This window comes from Triticum aestivum, chromosome 4B, assembly GCF_018294505.1.
Source record: "Triticum aestivum cultivar Chinese Spring chromosome 4B, IWGSC CS RefSeq v2.1, whole genome shotgun sequence".
Lineage (NCBI taxonomy): Eukaryota > Viridiplantae > Streptophyta > Magnoliopsida > Poales > Poaceae > Triticum > Triticum aestivum.
The window spans coordinates 175843316-175864971 of record NC_057804.1 but is presented as its reverse complement, the minus strand read 5'-3'; the positions used below and the strand labels follow the sequence as shown (position 1 = coordinate 175864971).

At 47.0% G+C, this 21656-nt stretch overlaps 2 protein-coding genes across 3 annotated transcripts; one reads left to right on the top strand and one right to left on the bottom strand.

The window, feature by feature from the left end:
- Positions 1 to 5126: 5126 nt before the first annotated feature.
- LOC123091669 (heterogeneous nuclear ribonucleoprotein Q) lies at positions 5127 to 9829 on the bottom strand. Of its 2 annotated transcripts, XM_044513258.1 has the most exons (9): positions 9676 to 9829; positions 8337 to 8783; positions 8150 to 8260; positions 7068 to 7208; positions 6787 to 6966; positions 6489 to 6693; positions 6191 to 6387; positions 5997 to 6079; positions 5127 to 5575 (listed from the first exon to the last, which is right to left on the bottom strand). In XM_044513258.1, exons 2-9 carry the CDS (start codon positions 8754 to 8756, stop codon positions 5353 to 5355), a joined length of 1560 nt encoding a protein of 519 aa, XP_044369193.1. In that variant the 5' UTR covers positions 8757 to 8783; positions 9676 to 9829; the 3' UTR covers positions 5127 to 5352. The 2 variants fall into 2 exon arrangements, with proteins under 2 accessions (XP_044369193.1, XP_044369194.1); XM_044513259.1 differs by lacking the exon at positions 9676 to 9829 and having other exon boundaries at positions 8337 to 8838.
- Positions 9830 to 9882: 53 nt separating this feature from the next.
- LOC123091670 (50S ribosomal protein L24) lies at positions 9883 to 13042 on the top strand. Its single transcript, XM_044513260.1, has 5 exons — positions 9883 to 10187; positions 10297 to 10392; positions 11545 to 11648; positions 11750 to 11886; positions 12601 to 13042. The coding sequence occupies exons 1-5, from the start codon at positions 10128 to 10130 to the stop codon at positions 12681 to 12683; spliced, it is 480 nt and encodes a 159-aa protein (XP_044369195.1). The 5' UTR covers positions 9883 to 10127; the 3' UTR covers positions 12684 to 13042.
- The last annotated feature ends 8614 nt before the right edge of the window (positions 13043 to 21656 follow it).

The following is a 21656-nucleotide window of genomic DNA, read 5'->3' as shown; positions in this document are numbered from 1 at the left end:
AGCTCCAGTGCATAGCGGACGGCTAAAGCGTGCGGAGAATGTTAAGAGAGGGCGGGGTAGACCGAATTTGGCATGGGAGGAGTCCGTTAAGAGAGACATGAAGGATTGGAGTATCACCAAAGAGCTAGCTATGGACAGGGGTGCGTGAAAGTTTTTTTTAGAGAAAGCAAAGCTTTATAACTTAACGGTGCTCGGGCAAATCGCCCAAAACACAAAGCGCCACCCGGGGCGGTACATCAGAGTCCCACATCATACACTCATTTGGTAAGTAGTCTCGCCCTACCTGAGCAAGTTCATGCGCTACAGAATTAACTTCGCGACGACACACGAGCACCTGTTGTCTAGAAAACCACATCTTAAGTTGGAACTTAGAGTCTTCGATGAGAGCCGCATACGGGGAGGAGTCCACCCTGCCTAGATCGAGAGCTTCTTGTAGGAGTTTGGAGTCCGTTTCAAACACCACCCGGAGCGCGCCAAGTTCAGCAGCCGTACTAATGGCTTGGGTAACAGCTACCACTTCAGTGCCAAATGGGTCGGCCACCTGCTCAGTTCTGCCCGCCCGAGCCTTGATCATGCCTCTAGAATCATCACGAACCACCACTCCCCAGGTTACTGACTCCTCGCCGGGTCTAAATCCACCGTCCATATTCACCTTCAGAGCGCCAGCAGCTGGTGGGTGCCATTTGAATTGTTCCTTCTTTCTCTCCTTTGCGCTGAATAACTGCAGATATTCCACGGTGTTGGACAGCACACGACGGGTTAGCTCAACAGAGGGCACTGCCAATTCTCCTTCCCTCACCTTGTTCCGGTACTTCCACCAATGCCACCACATGGTGAGTATATGCACCCGCTTATTCTCGCAAAGCCCCCAAAGGTAATCAAGCATGACATGCACGGACGTTATTTCTTCAAGGTCTTGCCTTTCCTTCTCCAGCCCAAGTGCTCGCCACACAACTTTCACTGACTTGCATTTGATGAAAAGGTGCGCCCCATCCTCGTCCGCACAGCCGCAGAACAAGCATTTTGTGCTCTCAATCTTCATTCCTCTTCTTACTAGGTTTGTGCGGAACGCCAAAGACTCATGCTTCAGACGCCAAGTGAACATTTGGATCTTCCGTGGGCATGGGAGTTTCCATATGCGCTTCCAAGCCGGATCCACACAGTCATATAGATTGCCGGCTACCGCAGTGCTGCTCCCAGCATTTTCCCCGGCTGTTTACCTTGCCGAGCTGAACCTGAAGCTTGTAGGCATTGCGGACAGAGTGATGTCCCTTGTTGTCATAGTGCCATGCCGTAAAGTCACTCACCCCTTCCCGCAGGGGGATTTGCAGGATATGACGAGCATCATCCGGCCAGAAGGAGTCGTTCACAAGCTGTACATCCCAAGATCCAGTGACTGGGCAAATGAGCTCATTAACATGGGTGAGGATATTCTGTCCTCATGGGGTAATAACTTGCCTCGACCATGCCCTTGGGATCCATGGGTCCAACCAGATCTTTACTTGCGTACCATCACCAATGCGCCATATATATCCTTGTTTAACCAAGTCAAGTCCATGCAAAATGCTTCTCCATGAGTAGGAAATACCCTCCCGAGCCTCTGCCTCCAAGATGGTGCAATTTGGAAAATAGCGCGCTTTTAGAGTACGTGCACAGAGGTTGTCCGGGTTTTGCAGAAGACGCCACCCTTGTCTGGAGAGCATTGCGATGTTGAAGTCATGCATGTTCCTAAACCCCAGCCCGCCCAAAGCCTTGGGTTTACTTAGGGTTTCCCAACTGATCCAGTGCATGGTCGTCTCTTTATCTTGTTGGCTCCACCAAAACTTGTTGATAAGCGTGTCCAGCTCCTTGCAGAAACCCTTAGTTAGGTCAAAACAAGACATTGCAAAAGTGGGAATGGCCTGCCCGACCGCTTTGATCAAGGTTTCCTTGCTGGTTTTTGCTAGCAACCTCTCCTGCCAACCATGCATTCTTCCACACAGGTTTTCTTGATATATCCGAACACTTTGCGTCTAGATCTGCCCACCTGCACGGGTAAGCCCAGATATCTTTCATTCCAGTTTTCACTCACTATGCCTAGAGCCGCCTTCACCTCGTTCTTGGTCTGCATTGGAGTGTTTTGGGAGAACATGAGCGCAGATTTTTCAATGTTAATACACTGCCCTGAACAGTTCTCATAAAGGTCCAAAACCTCCCTAAGCACCCTTGTCTCTCCTTGGTTTGCTTTGATCAAGATCATTGAATCATCAGCAAAGAAGAGATGGGAGATAGACGGTGCTGATTAGCAAATTCGAACCTCAATAATTGTTGAGTGGAACTTCCTTGAATCCATGGTGCGTGAAAGCTTGCTATCCATATGACAGAGCAGGAGTTGGTTGCGAGATCTTATGGGTTTCACCTATAGCCTACCCCAACTTGTTTGGGACTAAAGGCTTTGTTGTTGTTGGGTAGTTCGTGTTTTCCTGTATCCTGAAGACTTCTTCTACTACTCTGTATATAGTAACACATGCAGCTCTCCTGCATATCTGCATGGGCTCAAAAAGAAAAATCTAACCCGAGCAACACGTAAATGGACTGAACCTCAGCTGGATGTGCCATTTGCTGTTATTCTTTTTTTTGAATGTTGGTAGCATCGCTACCAAATTCATTGATTAGAGAGATGAACGGTCGAGCTACAAGCGTACACAAGATGAGTAGACGGCGAGCGAGCTCGACCAAAAGCCGAAAGCAAAGGCAAAGAAGAAAGAAACATGGTTTAACAGGAAGAAAGAAATCAGCCCGGGTCAAAAGGAATGCCCGCTCCTGCCATGTTCCAGAGCCGTATCTCCTCTCTTGCTCTCTCTATGAAGCGCTCCCTGCCCAAGTATTCTTGCTAAAAAATATGTCTATTCCTTTCGCGCCATATCTCCCATGCCATAAGTTGTATGATGGACAGGGTCCCTTTCTTCCTGTCTTCTCGTGCCTTGCCATGGCATGCTACCAGCCATGCTTTGATGGAGACCAAACCATCCCATGATGCCGGTAGTAGCGCCGGTGTGTGTGTGAGTTGGGCGATCTTCTCCCAGGCATATCTGGACCAGGGACACTCCAGTAGCAGGTGTGTTGGGGTTTCAAGATTCCTTTCGCAGAGAGGGCAAAAATAGTTGTTCTCCCATCCCCGACGCAGCAGCGCATCCACGGTTAATATTTTGCCTAACACGGCCGTCCATAGGAAGAAACGACATTTACCTGGGGCCCATCCTTTCCAAATTAGGTTGTGTCCCTTCGGTGTCACCGATCCTTCGAATTGAAGCAGATAGGCGGACCTAGCTGAATACTCATGGTTTGAGGTGAACCTCCATGCAATCTCATCTGGTTGGTCAGCCAGAAGCACAACCTCGTCCAATTTTCCTGCCAAGTTATAAAGCTCCTGCAACATATCTTCGGTCAGCCCATGTGCAAGGTCGCTGAGCCATGTCTGCCCCGTGAGCGCGTCATGCACCGTTCTGTTTTTCCTTGCCGATGCTGCAAATAGTGCCGGTGCTAGGATTTTTGGGCACTGCCCGTGTAACCAACGGTCTTGCCAGAAGCGGGCCTTCCGCCCGTTACCGAGTTTGATCTCGGTTGCCATTGCAAACAGCATGCATTCTTTTTCGTCACACGGCAGTAGTGACCGTGCCCAAGGTCGCGGCGGATCCTGCCAGGCCATCCACAACCATCTAAGTCGGAGCGCAGTACCAAATTTCCGTAGGTCCAAAACCCCTAGACCGCCAAGGTTTTTGGGACGGCAAATTTGACTCCATCCCACTCGGCATTTGCCGTTGCTGCACGTGCCCTCCCCGCTCCACAACCAGGAGCGACATAATTGTATGAGACGCTTTAGGACCCAAGCAGGCAGTTTGTGCACCGTCATCATGTATATGGCCAAAGCGGTAAGTCCAGATTTTAGAAGGACGAGGCGTCCACTCTTGGCCATCAGCCCACCCTTCCATGTAGCGGTTTCGTTTCCAAATTTTGTCAGGAACGGATCGAAGTCTGCCTTTGTGAGATTTCTTAGGGAAAGTGGCATTCCCAGGTAGGTTACCGGGAAGGACTTGCATGGGATGCGAAAGGGTGCCAGGACAAGTGCTAGATTAATTGCTGCACATCTAATTGGCAAGGCCATGCTCTTGTCCGCATTCACTTTGAGACCTGACACTTGGCCGAAGCATTGAAGAAGCAAGTGGATCATTCGGGCGTCATTTACGTTGGGGTTCATGATCATGGCGACATCATCCGCATAGAAGGAGCAGCGCATTACAGGAGATCGACCAGGCAGCTTGGTGAGCAGGCCACGCGCCGTTGCAAGGCTCAGCATCTTTTGTAGCGGGTCCATTGCCAGGATGAACAGGAACGGGAAGAGCGAATCGCCTTGCCTTAGCCCTTGTCGGTGTTGTATGGTGTCAGTGAGTTGCCCGTTTAAAATCACCCGTGACGTGGATGTCCGGAGCAACATGGCAATCCACTCGCGCCAACGCGCGCCAAAGCCCCACGCCTCGAGCATGTCCAGGATGTAGGGCCAGGAGAGCGAGTCGAAGGCCTTCGCTATATCCAACTTAAGCAGAATTGTAGGCTGCTTCGCTTTGTGTAGCTTTCTGATCATGCTTTGTATGTACAGGAAGTTCTCCTGTATGCTCTGTTTTTTTATGAAAGCACTTTGACAATGGTCAACTAGGTTAGCTAGTTTAGGGGCTAATCTGGTGGCAAGAATTTGGTGAAGATCTTGATGAGGCTGTGCAATAGCGAGATTGGTAGGAAGTCTTTGAGCGAGTCAGCTGTTTATGCGATTCAAGCCCCGGCTGTCCATGTGATAGAGCTGGTTCAGCGCCTCGAAAAGGTCGGCTTTGATTGTATCCCAACACGATTTGAAGAAACCGCCTGAAAAACCATCAGGTCCTGGCGCTTTTTCGGCAGGGATGTCATCAATCGCCCGCTTAATCTCCTCGAATGAGAAGTCACCCTCCATGTCAGTAAGGTCTACCTGGTCCAGCTCAAGCTCATCCCAATTGAGGGCTGCCGATCTTGGATTCTCCGAGCCGAAGTTGCTGTTATTCTGCGATCAGCTCTGGGTTCTTCTTGGCACTGCAGCCTATGGATACTACTAGACATCAGACACCGATGCTGTTCTTGCCATTTCTAAACTTGATCCACATTACAAGAAATTACGCCTAGACAAACCAAAACTACCTCGAGGTGACCTAACACAGTTCCGAACGAATAGTGATGCGGGTTTCACAGTTCACCGGGTTAAGCAGGTTTGTAGGAAAATCCGACAGTACTTATTACACAATTTGCTGGCGCTAGAACCGAAGCACCACCATACACCTCCTGCGATCAATACCGGCGTTGTCGGTTGCGACTGCTGCTGTTGTTGTCATCTCCCCTTGGGCGCTTTGTACCGGAACCGGACCTACTCGATCCACCACTGCCTCCACCGCCACCGCTGCCACCACTGCGTCCAATTTGCCGTGCCTGTGGCGGAGGAGACGTGAAATGCTGATGTTGCCGCACCTGGGGCGGAGGGGAAGCGAAATGTTGCTGCGCTCCAGGCTGTTGCCTGCCAAAGAGGAATGGAATATGTGTTCAGCATTGGAAACATATCAAACACAACGCTCACATCACTCACGATAGCAGATTTAAAACGACATCCATCAGCACCATTCAACCAAAAATGACCAAGTCTCCGTGTGCTGTAAAATGGAAAGAGGCCATAGCTAGGCAAACGGAATTTTCTCTACCCATCGTGTGCCAAGAAAGAGGTATATGCTGTACTGATGTTTATTCTGTGCTATCCCCTGCATATCTTTGTTACTACGTTTAATGTGTACTGGATAGTTAAATGTAAAGAATGCATGTATGTACAAACAGGAGAGCACCTTAATAACAGCAGTCTGATGCAATAGGGAGTCATCTACTCCCAACAGCAGCTAATAAGAGTATCTTATCGGGTTTTCAGGAAAATAGATGGCGGTACTTACACAACATATACAAGACGGCCATCAGGTAGAAGCATTGGAACCATTGCTGCACCTGGAGGAGCTCCTGGAGCATAGAGCAGAGGCTGCAAAAGTTCCAACACATGACATTTAGCAAGTTTTACCCTTCCTTGTATGTATGTATGTATGTATTACCAATTTACCACATGAAGCAGGCATCAGGAGATGTGATATACCTGTCCACCATAAGCAGGAGGTGCACCATAAGCAGGAGGGGCACTATAAGCAGGAGGCGCACCATAAGGATCTGGCCGTGGCATACCATATCCAAGCGGAGCATGCAGCAACGGACCTCCTTTGGCAGTAGGCAATGATACTGTATCGTCTTTTTTATCAGCAGGAGGTTTTGCGAGTGAGCAGTCCAGGAGCTGACCTGTTAAAGAAATATTTATTACCTTAAATGCACCAAACATAACAAACAAGACATAGAAGAAAATATTTATTACAGCATTCCAACACAAGAAGAAAGCTCACCGTCAAGCTCATATTTCTCTGTGCTCTTCACAGCCTTCATGGCCATGTGGCGGTCTTTAAAGTGAACAAAACCATACCTATTATCATGACCATCTTTTGAAGGGGGGAGAACAATTTTTATGATTTCACCATGGCGCTCAAACAGCTTTTTCAGCTGCCCTTGAGTAACATTCTTGGGCAGGTTTTTGACATATACAGATTTGACCTAGAACCACGAAATTGGAAGTTCATATAAGATATCAATGACAATTTAACAAGAAAAAAAGGGTATCATTTGTCCGTCAGATGTTTCAGGAACCTGTGAAGTAGAGCCTGTAGAGGCAGAATCGCCATTCTTAGGATCTGCCCAGCTGACAGTAGGAGCATTTGTATCTAGTTTGAAATTTGGTGCAGTCATCTTCTGCCTTGAATACTCAGCGCATGCATTATTATAGTATTCAACGAAACCATAACCCCGATTGCGATCTGTACGTGGATCCTATAAAAACAGAATATCTTTTATAAGGGTAAAAAGCAGATTTGTGGGGGTGCACGGTATAGTTGTGGAACTATTCAAGTTATGATTATCAAAATCTTTACCTTAATCAGATCAACTTTTAATACTCCAGGACCAACTTCTTCCACTGCTTTTTTAAAATCATCGAATGACCAACTGTGAGGTATATTTCCAACAAATAGCTTGTTCTTAGCCTGGGAGGAAGAAACTCTTAGCTTCTTTCCCTGTTATGAGAAGCACATGACAAAGTTAAGTTAGCATAATAATTCAAAATGAAAAGGCTTTCAGGTGCAACTGGAACCGATATGTATGCGCCACACTATATGGAGTCTTAAAATATCAGTATAATCATGGTTAGTCATCGACAACACTGTAATTTAAAATGAATAAAAAATTGCAATCAACAGCAAGGTATCGCACTTTAAACTTACTTTTTAACAAAACAATACACTTAGTTTTCAAGTGTACAAGAGCTTGTACTCTGGAGTACAGAAGTTAAAGAGTTTTTCATTCTTTTTAACAAGACTGTATTCACACCTGGCTATCAGGGGAGGCATGGAGTACATAAGATAAGCGTGTAATTGTTTAAGCTTGCAATGTACTATGCCAATATCCATCTCTACTACTTATAAAAACATCAATTGCAACTTTTTTAAACCCACCAATATTAGTGTACACAAGAGATCCACCACCCTCTGATCTAATTTATACTTAACTAAATCTAGCAGTCTGTATTACTCTGGTGGTCTGCCACCCAATCGAATGGCCAAGATTCAATGTTCTGCCACAGCCCCACGCACGTCCAGCCCAGATCACTTTCCTCACACAATCCTCTCCTAATTAATAGCATGCCCGATATCCATGCTAGCGCTATCAAATAATTATATCTTAGCTAATGTTGACGTGCAATTAAGATCTTATCAAATACTCCCTCTGTCCCATAATATAAGAGCGTTTTTGACACGTGTCAAAAACACTCTTATATTATGGGACGGAGGGAGTAGAATATTAGTATGCAATGCAATTAATATATTGCCTAATATTAATGTGCATTGCAGGCACACGATTACAGATGAACACAAAGACTTGAGTGCATAAATAGGGGTATAGTAAGATTCATTGACATGAGAACATGAGTCAACTTTAATGATCAACAGAAACAAACCTTGAAAGTTGCCTTGTTCAATTTCTCGATGGCCTTCAAAGCCAGGTCATTAGTTCTGAAAGTAACAAAAGCATATCCCCTACTATCCTTCTTGCTCAGCATTATTCTAACCTGCAGGAAAAAAGAGAATATGAATGCAGAAAAAACACATTGAAATGCTAACCCTAAGAGAGTGGACGGTACTCACTTCCACAACTTCGCCAACTGGCTCGCATAGTTTCTTGAGATCGTCAGAAGATGCATCGCTGGAGATGCCCCCAAAATATACTTCAGATCCATGAGGAGGAAGAGCAAGAAGTTCGGCATGCTTCTCTTTATCGCTCCCATCTTTGGCACCATCCTGCTGAGGAAGAGGGACAACTTCCGATTTACTGTCACTGTCATGACTAGCATCAATTTCATCAAGAACTTCTCTTTCTTCAGGGTCTTCCTCCTCCTCTACCTCCTCCACTTCCTCCTCCTCCTCCTCCTCCTCCTCCACCACCTCCTCCTCTACCTCCTCCTCAATTTCTTCATACTCAATTTCTTCCTCTTCTACCTCTTCCTCTTCATTATCATCAAACTCCAAGCACTCTTTTGGTTCAGCATCTTCTGTCCGTCTAGGCATCTTGAAGAGCTCAAAGTTCCAAGGCAACTTTGGAAAGAGCAGAGGAGGCAAAAATATCGGGAGAGCAAATTGAGGACATGTGGATAGGACGAAAAACAACAGAAACAACTAGAACAATTGGTATGCAATGATATCAAATTGGATGTAGCCATAGGTGCCAAACTGGATGGCATGGAACTGCTTAAGGGACAAACGAAGAAATTGCGTATGCTCAGGATGATACAGGGAGGTTCTCAAGAACACGGTCCCGAACAAGCACAGAGAAGAAAACAAGAGTATACAAACAATGGTCAAGGCGATGCACTTGGAAGTGTAACCAAGGACGGGCTGATGGCTTAATTGAAAGATGCCAACAATCCATGAAATGGATGGAAGGAAAAGAAAAAAAGACAGGGAAAAAAAGCACAATGAGAAGTGGATAACAATGTGTATATATATAATACTAGCATATAGGGTAAACCAAACTCAAGTAAATATAGCATGGAGCTAGTTAAGAATCTGACTAGTTAAAAGAATACAATTTTTTTTAACGTAATTCTTCTACAGAGATTAATTAGTTCTGCAAATGATTGGAGAAAAGCATGTCGGGGCACACTACCGCGGGATATGCTAGGATGCCCATAGCAAGTAAAGCGACTGGCCATACATACAGATTGGATAAAGCAATCGGCGAAAAAGGACACATCCTTTTCGCCCAGGTTCATGCCACTAGGGCCGCTGCCCAAGCCGGAGAAACACCCAAGCCTTTTACCAGTTGAATCGACGCAACAGGGGGAATTCACGAGGTGCTCCTAACCACAGTTGCCGCAGCAAAGAACCAAATCGCGACCGAATCGGAGCCCGGAACAAAGCTAGCGCGACGGACTTGCGAGAGAAGACGCGAGGAACTGGAGCAATAGACAGATCTTGGCGAGTTTACCTTTGGCTTGTCAGCGGCGGGAATCTGGCGGGGGCTGGACCGGTGGGGGTGGAGCGGCCGGCGAAGGGGGAGAAGATCAGCTTAGCCCTAGCTAGAGGAGGAAGAAGAGCCGGGCGAGGTCGCGGCTCATTTAGAGAGCAACTTGCAGTCTAGCCCTCACTCTTTTCCGCCGTCACACTCTCATCCCTGAGATTTGCCGAGCCGTCCGATCCTGCGCTGACCGAGCGAGCACCGTTGATCTGCCTGCCTCCGGAGAGCCACGGGCCTAGCTACGTGGGCCAACGCTTGGGTCCGGTTGTCATGCCGGCCCGCTTTGAGGCCCATCCCAGGTGGTTTTCTTCCTCCGGCCGCCCACCCTCTCCCGCGAGCGCCGCCGTCTCTCTCCATCCATCCATCCACTCTCCCAGCCAAATCGAGCCGAGCCAAGCCGCCGCCTGAGCTGAGAGGCAGGAATGGGGTGGAAGGCCGCGGAGAAGCTCATCAGGCACTGGAAGATCCTCCGCGGCGACAACGTGCGCGGCATCTCCGTCCCCTCCACACCCCCGCTAGCTCCGGTTGCTCTCGGGAGATCTCTGACTGAAATCTCTTCTTCCTTTTTCTCTGTGATGAAATTGGCGCCAGGTGATGATCATAAGGGGCAAGGACAAGGGGGAGAGCGGGCTGATCAAGCGGGTCATCCGGTCGCAGAATCGCGTCATCGTCGAGGGCAAGAATCTGGTAATATAATCGTATGCACTCTTCCTTGCTCGCTTTCTCTTGTCAGCTATTGCTTAGGATTCGGTGCTACTGTTTGGTGTCATGGGAGTATCAATTTGCGTATCTGTGACTAGCTGTATGCAATGTGATACGTGCTCTCAGTGCTGCACTACAGGTGTTTGTCGAAATTCCCAGTCCACTGAAAGTGAATGGGCAACCTGGCTGCGTTAATTCCGCGTGCTAATTCTTCAGGGATACTGCCCAGGCTAGTTTGTAGCTGCTATGCTGCGCCTGCACAGATGTTATTTGGTGATTACTGCAACAGAGGATTTTTTTTCCCCTTCAGTTATCATGGATGATGAGATTAAACAATGGTGCCCAGGAGGAAAATTCCCACTGGGATATCATCTGTAAGAATATAAATCTGTAAAGTAAATGAGAATCTAACTCTTCCCACCGCATACCGTGCATCCATCATAACATAAGAATACCTGAAATACGAAACGAGCACATATACTAGTAGGATGTTTGCCTGAGTGCATCATTATATATATGGAGGTCGGCTTTTTGGTCAAATCTTGGAGAGCTCAAGCAATACAAGTGTCACTTAAGGCGTGTTTGAAAGGCTGGAGGTGTTAGGCCTAATCCATTAAAATGGTAGGGAAAGGGGACCAAAACAACCCTGGCAGGATCTGTTGCAGCGTTGTGCGTGTCTATCTGCGTTTGAGCGGTTAGCATATCCCGTTTTGGGTATGTCTGCGTCTACCAAGTCGTTACTGTGCTATACATACTTATACTACAATGTCCCTCACTCTGTTGTTTGTTTACTTTTAGTTAATTGTCAAACTCACAATGAGATGCCTTAAAAAACTGATAATAAGACCATGCAATGGTTTGCTGGATTTGTACATGTCCTAAGCCCATAACAAACAAATGCTGAATGACTCAGTTGGATAAAAGCAGCTTGATTTGAACATGGTGAGGAAGTGACTGTAGTGAATATTGAACAGGAACTGTGAACTGCACAATGTTTGTCTTTCTACATCTTTGTATATCTACTGTAAGATGTTGCATGTTTATGGGGGATACTGGGTAACAGGACAATTGCAACGTTTATGTGTTTCTCTTGTAATGAAAAATCACTTAGTAATTTGTATGCTGACATATTTTCAGGTTAAGAAACATATTAAGCAAGGGGAAGGACAAACAGGCGGGATCTTCTCAATTGAAGCTCCACTTCATGTTTCAAATGTACAAGTAATTGATCCAGTCACCGGGTATGATACTTTTGGCCATCTTTTGATACCGTTATTCTCTAGAGATACAGTTTTTATTTGTCTACATACTAAAAATATATTTGTCAACATTCTGACTGCAGGAAACCATGCAAGACTACATACAAGTATTTGCCAGATGGGACGAAAGTAAGGGTCTCTAGAGGAATGTATGCGTCTGGTGCTGTCATACCTCGGCCAGAAATTTTGAAGGAGAGAAAAAAACCGAGACCCACATCTCGTATGTTCCGTAAACAGATCCTTTTTGCTCATTATTAGTTGCTTTTGAAGTGCATAATTATACTGTTCAGAGAAGAATTAACTGGCTTGTTATCCTGCAATTGTTTGTGAACATCTGATTTTTTCATGATGCCTGGATTATAATTGAGCTAACACTAATCTGACCTCCATCTAAAATTAGGAGAGCAAGCCAATCTCAACTTAATACAACTTATTTTTTTTCATAATTTTGTCTCGTGTTGCTGCATTCTGCGATAGTCATGCTACTATAGGTGTTTCTGCTAATGATGTTTGGCTTGTTTGCTGCATTCTACTCCCTCCGTCCCATAATATAAGAATGTTTTTGACATTAGTGTAGTGTCATAAACGTTCTTATATTATGGGACGGAGGGAGTACATATTAGAAAGACTTTCACAGGCATGATAAAATTAGTTAAGCAATAGTAAAATGCGCAGAATAAATTCTGATGCTTCATGCTGTCCTTGACAACGGTTGGACTGAGGGCAATCTGTGTATGGTATGGATAAGAGAAAGAATAAGTAGGTTTAATGAATAACAAACGAAGCGCCATAGAAATTTCCTGTACTTATGTGTAGGGGGGATCTACCCACTAGCTGGCATGCAAATGAATTGCGTCGCTATATGAGCATCTGCTCTGCTCTATGAATACCACGTCTATTTTGTAATTGGACTAATTTTCTTTGACTGATGCAGATGGCCCAAAGGACACACCAATTGAGCATGTGCTGGAGAAGACCTATGATGCCAAAGCTGGAATTGGTATGCCTGATCTATGAGAGGAGACGTCCACTGCTGGGAGTGAAAGAGAAAGGGTTGGGCATATTTGTGATCTATCCATCCTAGTTAAGATAGTAGGAACTCTGTGGTTATTATGTCAGGAGGCACTCAACATTTGTTCACGAATAAAACTAGCCAGCATCTCCTGCGTTTCCAGAAATCTGTCCCTGAAGACCCTCTGAATGTTGTGCATCTTGTTTGTCGTTTGATTGTATGAATGAGGCCCCAAGAAAGTACGGACCAGGCTGCTGGTTCACCAAGAACAGTTCTTGAGTTTTACTGTAATTTCCTTGCATTCCAGCATGTGTTCTGAAGTTAACTGAATGTGCGAGAGCAAAAAAAGTGAGAAAGTCTATCATTTGTGACGTCTGTTTCAGTTGTTGCATTGTGCTGAAACAAATCCCAGCTACTCATCACAGGAGTGAGGAGTTTATATTTCTCTATGGAAGGTAGAATGGCTATACACTGTCAATGATGAAATCATCCAGGTCCTATGAAATTATGGTCATTGAAAGTACATCGACTTATATTCGCAAAAAAAAAGTACACAGAATTAGACCTAAGATAAGGCCGTGAGCATCAGATTGCAAAGAAGCTCTGTTAATCATAACACAAACTCTTAACCGTAAGTAAACATGAAAGGAATGCATTTAGTAGCACTCTGAACCCACTTGAAGAAAAAAATTCTATGCATATATTTACAGCCGTGATAAAACACAGTATGTATTCATTTCCACAAGAATTTGGACACACATCCACAATCCTACTCCCTCCGTTCCGTAATGCAAGATATTTTTCCAAGCTATTAGGTAGTACTCCCTCTGTAAAGAAATATAAGAGCGCTTCACCCTTGTCGCCGAATTTGCTGAGCACATCAAATACTTCTTTTGCTAGAAATAATCTGGTTTATGCCCAACGAAGAACAGTACGTAGTAAATAAATCCGACAAAACAGGGGACGAACAAGGATGAGCAGAGAGGGTAGTGCCAAAAATGAAAGGAGCAAAATGGGTAATAAACAAGGATGAACAAAAAATATAGTTTTTATGTCGTGCCACCCAGCCACCCACTCTCCAGCTTTTATACTACCAAGCTAGGAGCCACGTACGACAGTATATATGTTTACAAGCTTCAGTCTCGGACTGTTACAGTGAAGAGTATGCCAACTAACGGAAAAATCCTAGCTACTCATCACAGGACAGGAGTGAAGCATTCTACGAGTACTAGTGACCTCGCATGCCGATGATGCCTTCTTCTTCATCGCAGGCAGCTCTTCAAACCGTATCCATCACCACAAGGTGCTCATGTGCTCCTCCTCATCGCCATCTTTTTCGATGGCCTTGCCTTGTACGTCTTCCGTCTCCTCTGGTGCTGTTTCAAGCTCTTCATCCAAAAACCTCGCGAAGTCGTCCTCCTCATCTCCATCTTGTTGGTCGGCCTTGCCTTCTACGTCTTCTGTCTCCTCTGGCGCTATTTCAAGCTCGTCACCCAAGAACCTCGCGAAGTCGTCGTCGCCCTCCTCCTGCTCCTCCTCCTTATCGCCATCTTTTTGCATGATCTTGCCGTCTACGTCTTCCGTCTCCTCTGGTGCTACTTCAAGCACGTCATCCAAAAACCTCGCAAACTCCTCCTCATCGCCATCTTGTTGGATGATCTTGCCGTCTACATCTTGCGCCTTCTCTGGCAACACCTCGTCCGTGTCCTCGTTGCAGGCCTTTTGTTGGATCGTCCTCGTGTGGCCTTCTTGCCTGATCGTGCTCTGGCCCTCCTTGTCCTTGGTCGCCTGGCGCTGAGGCAGCGGCGCCGACAGGAAATTCGGCTGCTGCGGCGGCAACCAGGACGGTCGCTTTGCCGGCTCCCACGATAGGATGGATTGTCTAGGTGGTGCTGCGGACGCCGGCTTCACCGCCGGAGCGAGAGCAGCAGCACGCATCCGCTTGGGTTGCGGCGGCTCGGCAATGGGAGGCGCCGGCCTCTTTGCCGCCTGCTGCGTGGTCATCGGCGCAGGAACCGTGACGCGACCTTGCTGTTGTTGCCCCGACGAAAGAGCAAGGCCGCGCGGTGTCGCTGGCTTCGTCATCACCTGCTGCGGTCGTGCTTGTGGACGCGGCGCGGCCATGATGGCGGGTTCTTCAACTCGAAGACGATGATCTCCTGTTGCAGCCTGTTGGCGCGCGACGTATCCTGGCTTCGGACTGGCAGTGGCAGAGGACCACATGGGGCTCTGCCGGTCAGCAACTTGTGGCGCTGGCTTCCTCATCCCGGCCTGCGCCTGCGTCTGCGTGGTCGCGGGAGGCACAGCAACCTGTTCTTGTGGACGCCGCGGCAGCTGCTGCTGCTGCTTCGGGGGTCCTTGAATTCCACGGACGCCGCGGCAGATGCTACGCTGATGAGGCATGAGGTGATCCGCGGCAGCAGATTGTTGAAGCGCGACGGATCCCGGCTTGGCGTTGGGCGAGACGTAGAGCCTGCACAGGACGCGCTCCTCCTTGCCGTCATGGAGGAGGGCGTATTCGTCGAATCCGCGGCAGTGATACTCGTCCATGAGCCACTCGGACTTGCCGCTCTGGCCCTTGTACTCGTAGCGAAGTTTCTCGTGGTATCCGATCGTCTCGTCGGCGCTGTTCTTGACCTCCGTCTTGTCACTCGTGACCCACCTGCCGGCGCCCGCGGTGCGCTTCATCCTGAAGCCCGACCCGGCTTTCTGACGCCTGCAGGTGGTGAAGAAGAACCGGTGGTGGGTGTTGGGAAGGCGGGGCCACACGGCGGCGAGATCCTTTGGCTCGGACTTGTAAACCTCCGCTTCATGGATGATTACGGCGGTGTCAGGCAGCGGCTGGCGGAGGAGCCATGGCACGAGGTACACAGCAATGGCCTCCTCGCCCTTCGGGTTGAAGCGCATCCCGAAGCATAGCGCACGGTAGGGGTCGGTCATTGTTGTCGGCGTCGCCGTGCTCCTGACTGACTTGAGAGGTTTCGCCGGTGGGCTGGGCGATGAGCGATTTGTAGGAAGGTAGGTCAGCTCGGGGCGGGCGTATGGGAAGGCGGGTGGTGACTACTTATACTAGTATGGGGGTCCGTGGTGTATATGAAAACGAACTACTTTGATTTGTTCCGTGGTGATTCACGATTCCGATTCCAGTCCGACACAAGTGCTGATTTGACAAAACACAAGAACGTAACACTTTTTCCTTCATATGGATGTGGTAAAACCAGTGGGGGAAAAAACGCGCGTCGGTAATAGCACGCTATAGATTTTATAAAAATGTCTTACTAAATAAATCAGTGTATAGTATTTTGCTAATAGCACGCGATAATAAGGTATAGCATGCTAATAGCGTATTTTAAGGACTACACTATTTTGTCATAGCATGCTATTTCTTTCAATGGCTAAAACTCAGCTAGTTGGGTGAGCTTTAGTATCGTCTCATACTCTCATTCACGCCCATTACCGTCCAATTATGCCCTGTTTGTTTCAGATTTATAAGGCAGATTTTGATAGGATTAATCTGAAGCTGAAACAAACAGCTAAAACATGTTGCTCTACCAGCCTGCAACGCCGATCCTACCTACAGGCCGGTAGAGCGACGTTGCGCGGCCAATTTATCTGTTTGTGTATCTGTTTGTTGTATTATAGGCCCACAAGTACAGATCGATCTCTTGCCCGTGTGGGTCGGATAGAGTGCATGTATGTCATCCATGTGCGAGCCGCTGGTTTTAGAAGTTTTTTTTATTACTGCTTTATTCCGGTTTCCTTCCCTTTTCTATTTTCTCTTTTTCTATTTCGGATTTGCTCAAACTCAGATAGGTGAATTATAATTTTGTCTCGTTCACTGCTTCCCATCTGATCTACTTGCGTCGCAATTCGTGTTTTTTGCAACTCAGGAGCCCGTCGCGGCACTTTTTTGTTTTTCTCTGCTACCCATTTTTCTGTTTCGTTTTTCGTAGTCTTTTCTGCGGCCCATCTCAGCTCGTTGTCGTTCTGTTGGAGGGTAGCCGCATCAACGGGGTATTCCATCTCCTTGGTGTTTGTCTCTCGGCGGCTGAGAGAGTGAGAAGAGAAAGGAGTGACCAAAAGAAGAGACGTCATATTGTCGTTTATCATTTCGCGCCCCATTGTTTAATTTGGTGGGCCATTTCTCTTTCTTCTTTGGTTTCTATCGGGCAAGAGTGTCGTTTTTTCTGCTATATCACCTGAACCTTTTAGAGAGAGAGAGAGAGAGAGAGAGCAAGGATAGTTTGGAGTTATTCATGAGAGAAGAGAGCGGTGTCTACCCAGTCTTTTTTCCCTTTTTCTTTTTTCTCTTTTATTTTGTTCTTCTCATTTCCCATAGAGCTCGACTCGGTGTGGCAATGGACTCTAGAGCTCTCACGGAGGTGGAATTTGAGCTGCGCGGGATTCTAAAGAGAAAACTAATGGGTCTGTGCTCGCTGCAGAGATTGATCGCTCGCTAGCGATCTAGGGTCCTGCAACTGAAGGAGGGGGAGGCCAGTACAGCCTTCTTCCAACGACAGGTTAGGCATCAACAGAGGAAAAATCTGATCCTATCCCTCACCTCGGATGGCCATGTACACACAGGACAGGACAACATTGCGACAGCGGTAGATGCATACTATGGGAAACTTTTGGGGACAGCCACGGAGAGGAGCTGCACTCTCAACTTAGATGTGTTGGGACTACTGAGGAGGGACCTGGCGCACCCGGACGCACCATTCTCTGCTCAGGAGCTTGATGTCTGCTAGAACTACGTCGGTATTTCCCCAAAGAGGAAGGGATGATGCAGCACAACAACAGTAGGTATTTCCCTCAATGATGAGATCAAGGTTATCAAACCAGTAGGAGAACCACACAACACAATGTAAACAGCCCATGCGCACACATAACAAATACTTGCAACCACACGTGTTAAAGGGGTTGTCAATCCCTTTCGGGTAACTGTGCCAGAAATTGGCGAGTAGACGTGGTAAAGTTGTATAGATAGGATAAATGGAGCGCAAACAAAATAAAGTGCAGCAAGATATTTTTGTAGTTTTGGTTTAATAGAACTGAAATAAAAGCAAAGAAAAATAGATCGCAAAGGCAAATATATTAAAGAAGAGACTCGGGGGGCGTAGGTTTCACTAGTGGCTTCTCTCGAGAAAAATAGCAAACGGTGGGAAAACAATTACTGTTGGGCAATTGATAGAACTTCAAATAATAATGACGATATCCTGGCAATGATCATTATATAGGCATCACGTCCAAGACCGACTCCTTCCTGCATCTACTACTATTACTCCACACATCGACCGCTTTCCAGCATGCATCTAGTGTATTAAGTTCATGAAAAAAATGGAGTAATGCAATAAGAATGATGACATGATGTAGACAAGATCTATTTATGTAGAAATAGACCTCATCTTGTTATACTTAATAGCAACGATACATACGTGGTGTTTCCCCTTCTGTCACTGGGATCAAGCACCGTAAGATCGAACCCATCACAAAGCACCTCTTCCCATTGCAAGATAAATAGATCAAGTTGGCCAAACAAAACCCAAATATCGGAGAAGAAATACGAGGCTATAATCAATCATGCATATAAGAGATCAAAGAAGGCTCAAATAACTTTCATGAATAAAAACATAGATCTGATCATAAACTCAAAGTTCATCGGATCCCAACAAACACACCGCAAAAAGACTTACAACGTATGGATCTCCAAGAGACCATTGTATTGAGAATCAAGAGAGAGAGAGAGAGAGAGAGAGAGAGAGAGAGAGGAAGCCATCTAGCTACTGACTACGGACCCTTAGGTCTACAAAGAACTACTCACACATCATCGGAGAGGCATCAATGGACATGATGAACCCCTCCGTGATGGTTTCTACATTGGATCTGGTGTTTCTGGAACTTGCGGGGGATGGAATTGATTTTCGTCGACTCCCCTAGGGTTTCTGAAATATTGGGGCATTTATAGAGCAAAGAGGCAGTGCGGGAGGCCACCGAGGTGGGCCCAACCCACATGGGCGCTCCCGGGGGCCCAGGCGCGCCTTGGTGTCTTGTGCCCCCTCGGGCTCCCTCTCCGGTACTTCTTCGGCCCACTGGATGTCTTCTAGTCCAAAAAAATCCACAAAAAGTTTCACTGCGTTTGGACTCCATTTGATATTGATTTCCTGTGATGTAAAAAACAAGCAGAAAACATCAACTGGCACTGGGCACTATATCACTAGGTTAGTACCAAAAAATGATATAAAATTACTATAAAATGATTGTAAAACATCCAAGAATGATAATATAACAATATGGAACAATAAAAAATTATAGATATGTTGGAGACGTATCAGAGGTCGAGAAGGTTATCAAAGCAATGCGATTGGATAAGGCGCAAGGGCCAGATGGGTTCACTGGACGATTCTACGCAACTTGCTGGATGATTATCATGGATGATTTCATGAGAGCACTCGAAGAATTTCATGTTGGAAACGTGAGGGGATGCACGCAATCAATAAAGCAACGGGTTCTCAATTGCCGAAGAAGGTGGGAGCGGTGGACATCAAAGACTTCAGGCCAGTCAGCCTAAATCACGGAGCGGTGAAAATCTTTGACAAGGTACTAGCAACCAGATTAGCAGCCGACCTGCCGCTCCTGGTGGGCAATCACCAAAGTGCATTCGTGCGGGGAAGATCCCTACATGACAACTTCATGTTAGTGCAAGAGACGACAAGAAGATTGCATGCTCTAAAAGATCCTACGGTGCTTGTCAAGTTGGACATATCTAAAGCTTTTGATTACGTAAAATGTCCGCTCTTGCTTGAAGTGCTGACGCAGATGGGCTTCGGTGTGAAGTGGATATCCTGGATCTGTGGATTACCCGCAACCACATCAACAAAGATCTCGGTGAATGGTATACCTGGGGAAGCAATCTTCAATTGCCAGGGTTTAAGGCAAGGAAGCCCCCTCTCACCCATGTTGTTTATACTCTGCATGGAGCCGCTCCAGATGTTATTTGCACATGCGACGGCGGTGGATTTGCTGGCCCCTCTAGCAAGGACTGGATTGAAGCATCGGGTCTGTATGTATGTTGATGACGTGATGATCTTTCTGAAGCCCAAGGAAAAAGACATTCTGATTTGCTCGGCGATCCTAGACTTGTTTGGTCACGCCTCGGGTCTCAGAGTTAACAGGCAGAAGAGCTCTGCGCTACCGATCAGATGCACCCAGGAGGAAATGCAACTGATGTCTGCAATGCTGGGTTGTACAACAGCCACTTTCCCTTGCCAATACTTGGGCCTGCCATTATCTATTCGGAAGCAAGGCGCAACACAGTTCCTGGATCTGGTAGAGCAGCTTGCAACGCGGCTGCCGTTTTGGAAGGCAGCCTCACTGCCCAAGAGCAGAGGGATGATCCTTGTTCAGTCGGTCCTGTCTGCTGTCCCGATGCACTCCATGCTCGCCATGGGTTTGCCAGCAAAAATGATCAAGGCATTGGTGAAAATATGCAGAGGCTTCCTATGGTGTGGGAATGAGGACGCTGGTGGAGGAAAATGTGCGGTGGCATGGGACATGCTATGCCGGCCAAGATGGGCAGGCGGACTTGGAGTTACAAATCTCAAGTGGATGAATATTGCACTCCAAGCGAAGAGGTTTTGGCTTCAGCGGTCAGACACAACCAGACCTCGGGCTGAGTTCAAGTTCAGCATACGTGATGAGGCAAGAGCTCTATTTCAAGCGGCGGCAAGAACGCACCTCGAGGACGGTGGGACGACCTTATTCTGGGAGGATAGGTGGTGCAATGGCTACCGCCTACAGTAGTTGGTGCCGGAGATATATGCAAAAGTACCAATGAAGGTGAGGAACACAAGAACAGTGGAGGATGCAATACTACACTCAACATGGGCAAGAGATGTTGGACCGGACATGAATGAGGGCGGGCCGGACCAATCCCTGAAACTCTGGATACAGGTGAAAGGAACGAGCTTGGATGCACAGCGGCCGGACCAATTAATGTGATCGTGGGAGAAGGACGGTCAGTTCTCGGTCCGATCAGCATATGCGGCTAAGTTTTCCACACACCAAGTTTCACCGACAACAAGATTAACATGGGCATGAAAGGCCCCCTTGCAGTGCAGCTTCTTTGCATGGCTTGCACTTATGGGCAAAGTGTGGACATCGGACAGGCTGACGCGACGAGGACTTCCACATCAGGACACTTGCCCTTTCTGTGACCAGTATGATGAAACTATTAACCACCTCCTGACCAACTGTGTGTTTGCACGAGAAGTGTGGGTAAAGGTAGGCCTTGCACCATCACACGGATAGGACCTACAGACGTGGAGCACTCGGCCAACACAACTTGGCAGATATACAAAGACTGCCCGTGCCATCCAGGTATTGGTCCTCTGGGATTTGTGGAAGCATCGGAACTCAATTGTTTTTGATGGAAAGAGCCCGGACGTGCGACATGTGTTACGAAGGGTACAATCTGAGTGTGTAATATGGAAGCAGGCAGGCATCCTGCATGCGGACCTTAACATTCTCCCTGTAGATGTAGGGGTAGATGGGTGGGTGTATGGTGAGTAATCCACCTTGAGGCTGTGTGGTGGATCACGTTGTGTAAACGCCATGTAAATATTTCGTGGATGGGGCTCTCCCCTTTTCCCTTCTATCAATATATGATATGCACACTCGTGCGTATTCGAGAAAAAAAACTCTCATATTTCCTACATTATTTTTCTTATTTTCTCTTCTTCACAAATTAACTAATCATATTGTTTCTACCTTTTTTATATATTTTTTTGTCGGCCATTGTTAGACTCTGTATATACTGGGCCTTTGTACATGTATTAGTGTCCCCACCTGTAGCTCTGTTGTACATCATTATGTACTCTCTATATAATGCAAAGGCCACACCACGTTGGAGGTGTGCCACAAACCCTAAAACCCTTGTCTAATATGGTATCAAGCCTATCGATCTAACCTATGTCTTACGC

What these genes read in the sequence shown, in the direction of transcription:
- LOC123091669 (XM_044513258.1), bottom strand. Translation starts at nt 8,756, where the DNA reads ATGCCTAGACGGACAGAAGATGCTGAACCAAAAGAGTGCTTGGAGTTT. An exon ending in TAAAAGTTGATCTGATTAAG is followed by an intron (nt 6,967 to 7,067) that starts GTAAAGATTTTG and finishes CTGTTTTTATAG; the next exon opens with GATCCACGTACAGATCGCAA. An exon ending in CTACAGGCTCTACTTCACAG is followed by an intron (nt 6,694 to 6,786) that starts GTTCCTGAAACA and finishes TCGTGGTTCTAG; the next exon opens with GTCAAATCTGTATATGTCAA.
- LOC123091670 (XM_044513260.1), top strand. Translation starts at nt 10,128, where the DNA reads ATGGGGTGGAAGGCCGCGGAGAAGCTCATCAGGCACTGGAAGATCCTC. An exon ending in AGATCCTCCGCGGCGACAAC is followed by an intron (nt 10,188 to 10,296) that starts GTGCGCGGCATC and finishes AATTGGCGCCAG; the next exon opens with GTGATGATCATAAGGGGCAA. An exon ending in TCGTCGAGGGCAAGAATCTG is followed by an intron (nt 10,393 to 11,544) that starts GTAATATAATCG and finishes ACATATTTTCAG; the next exon opens with GTTAAGAAACATATTAAGCA.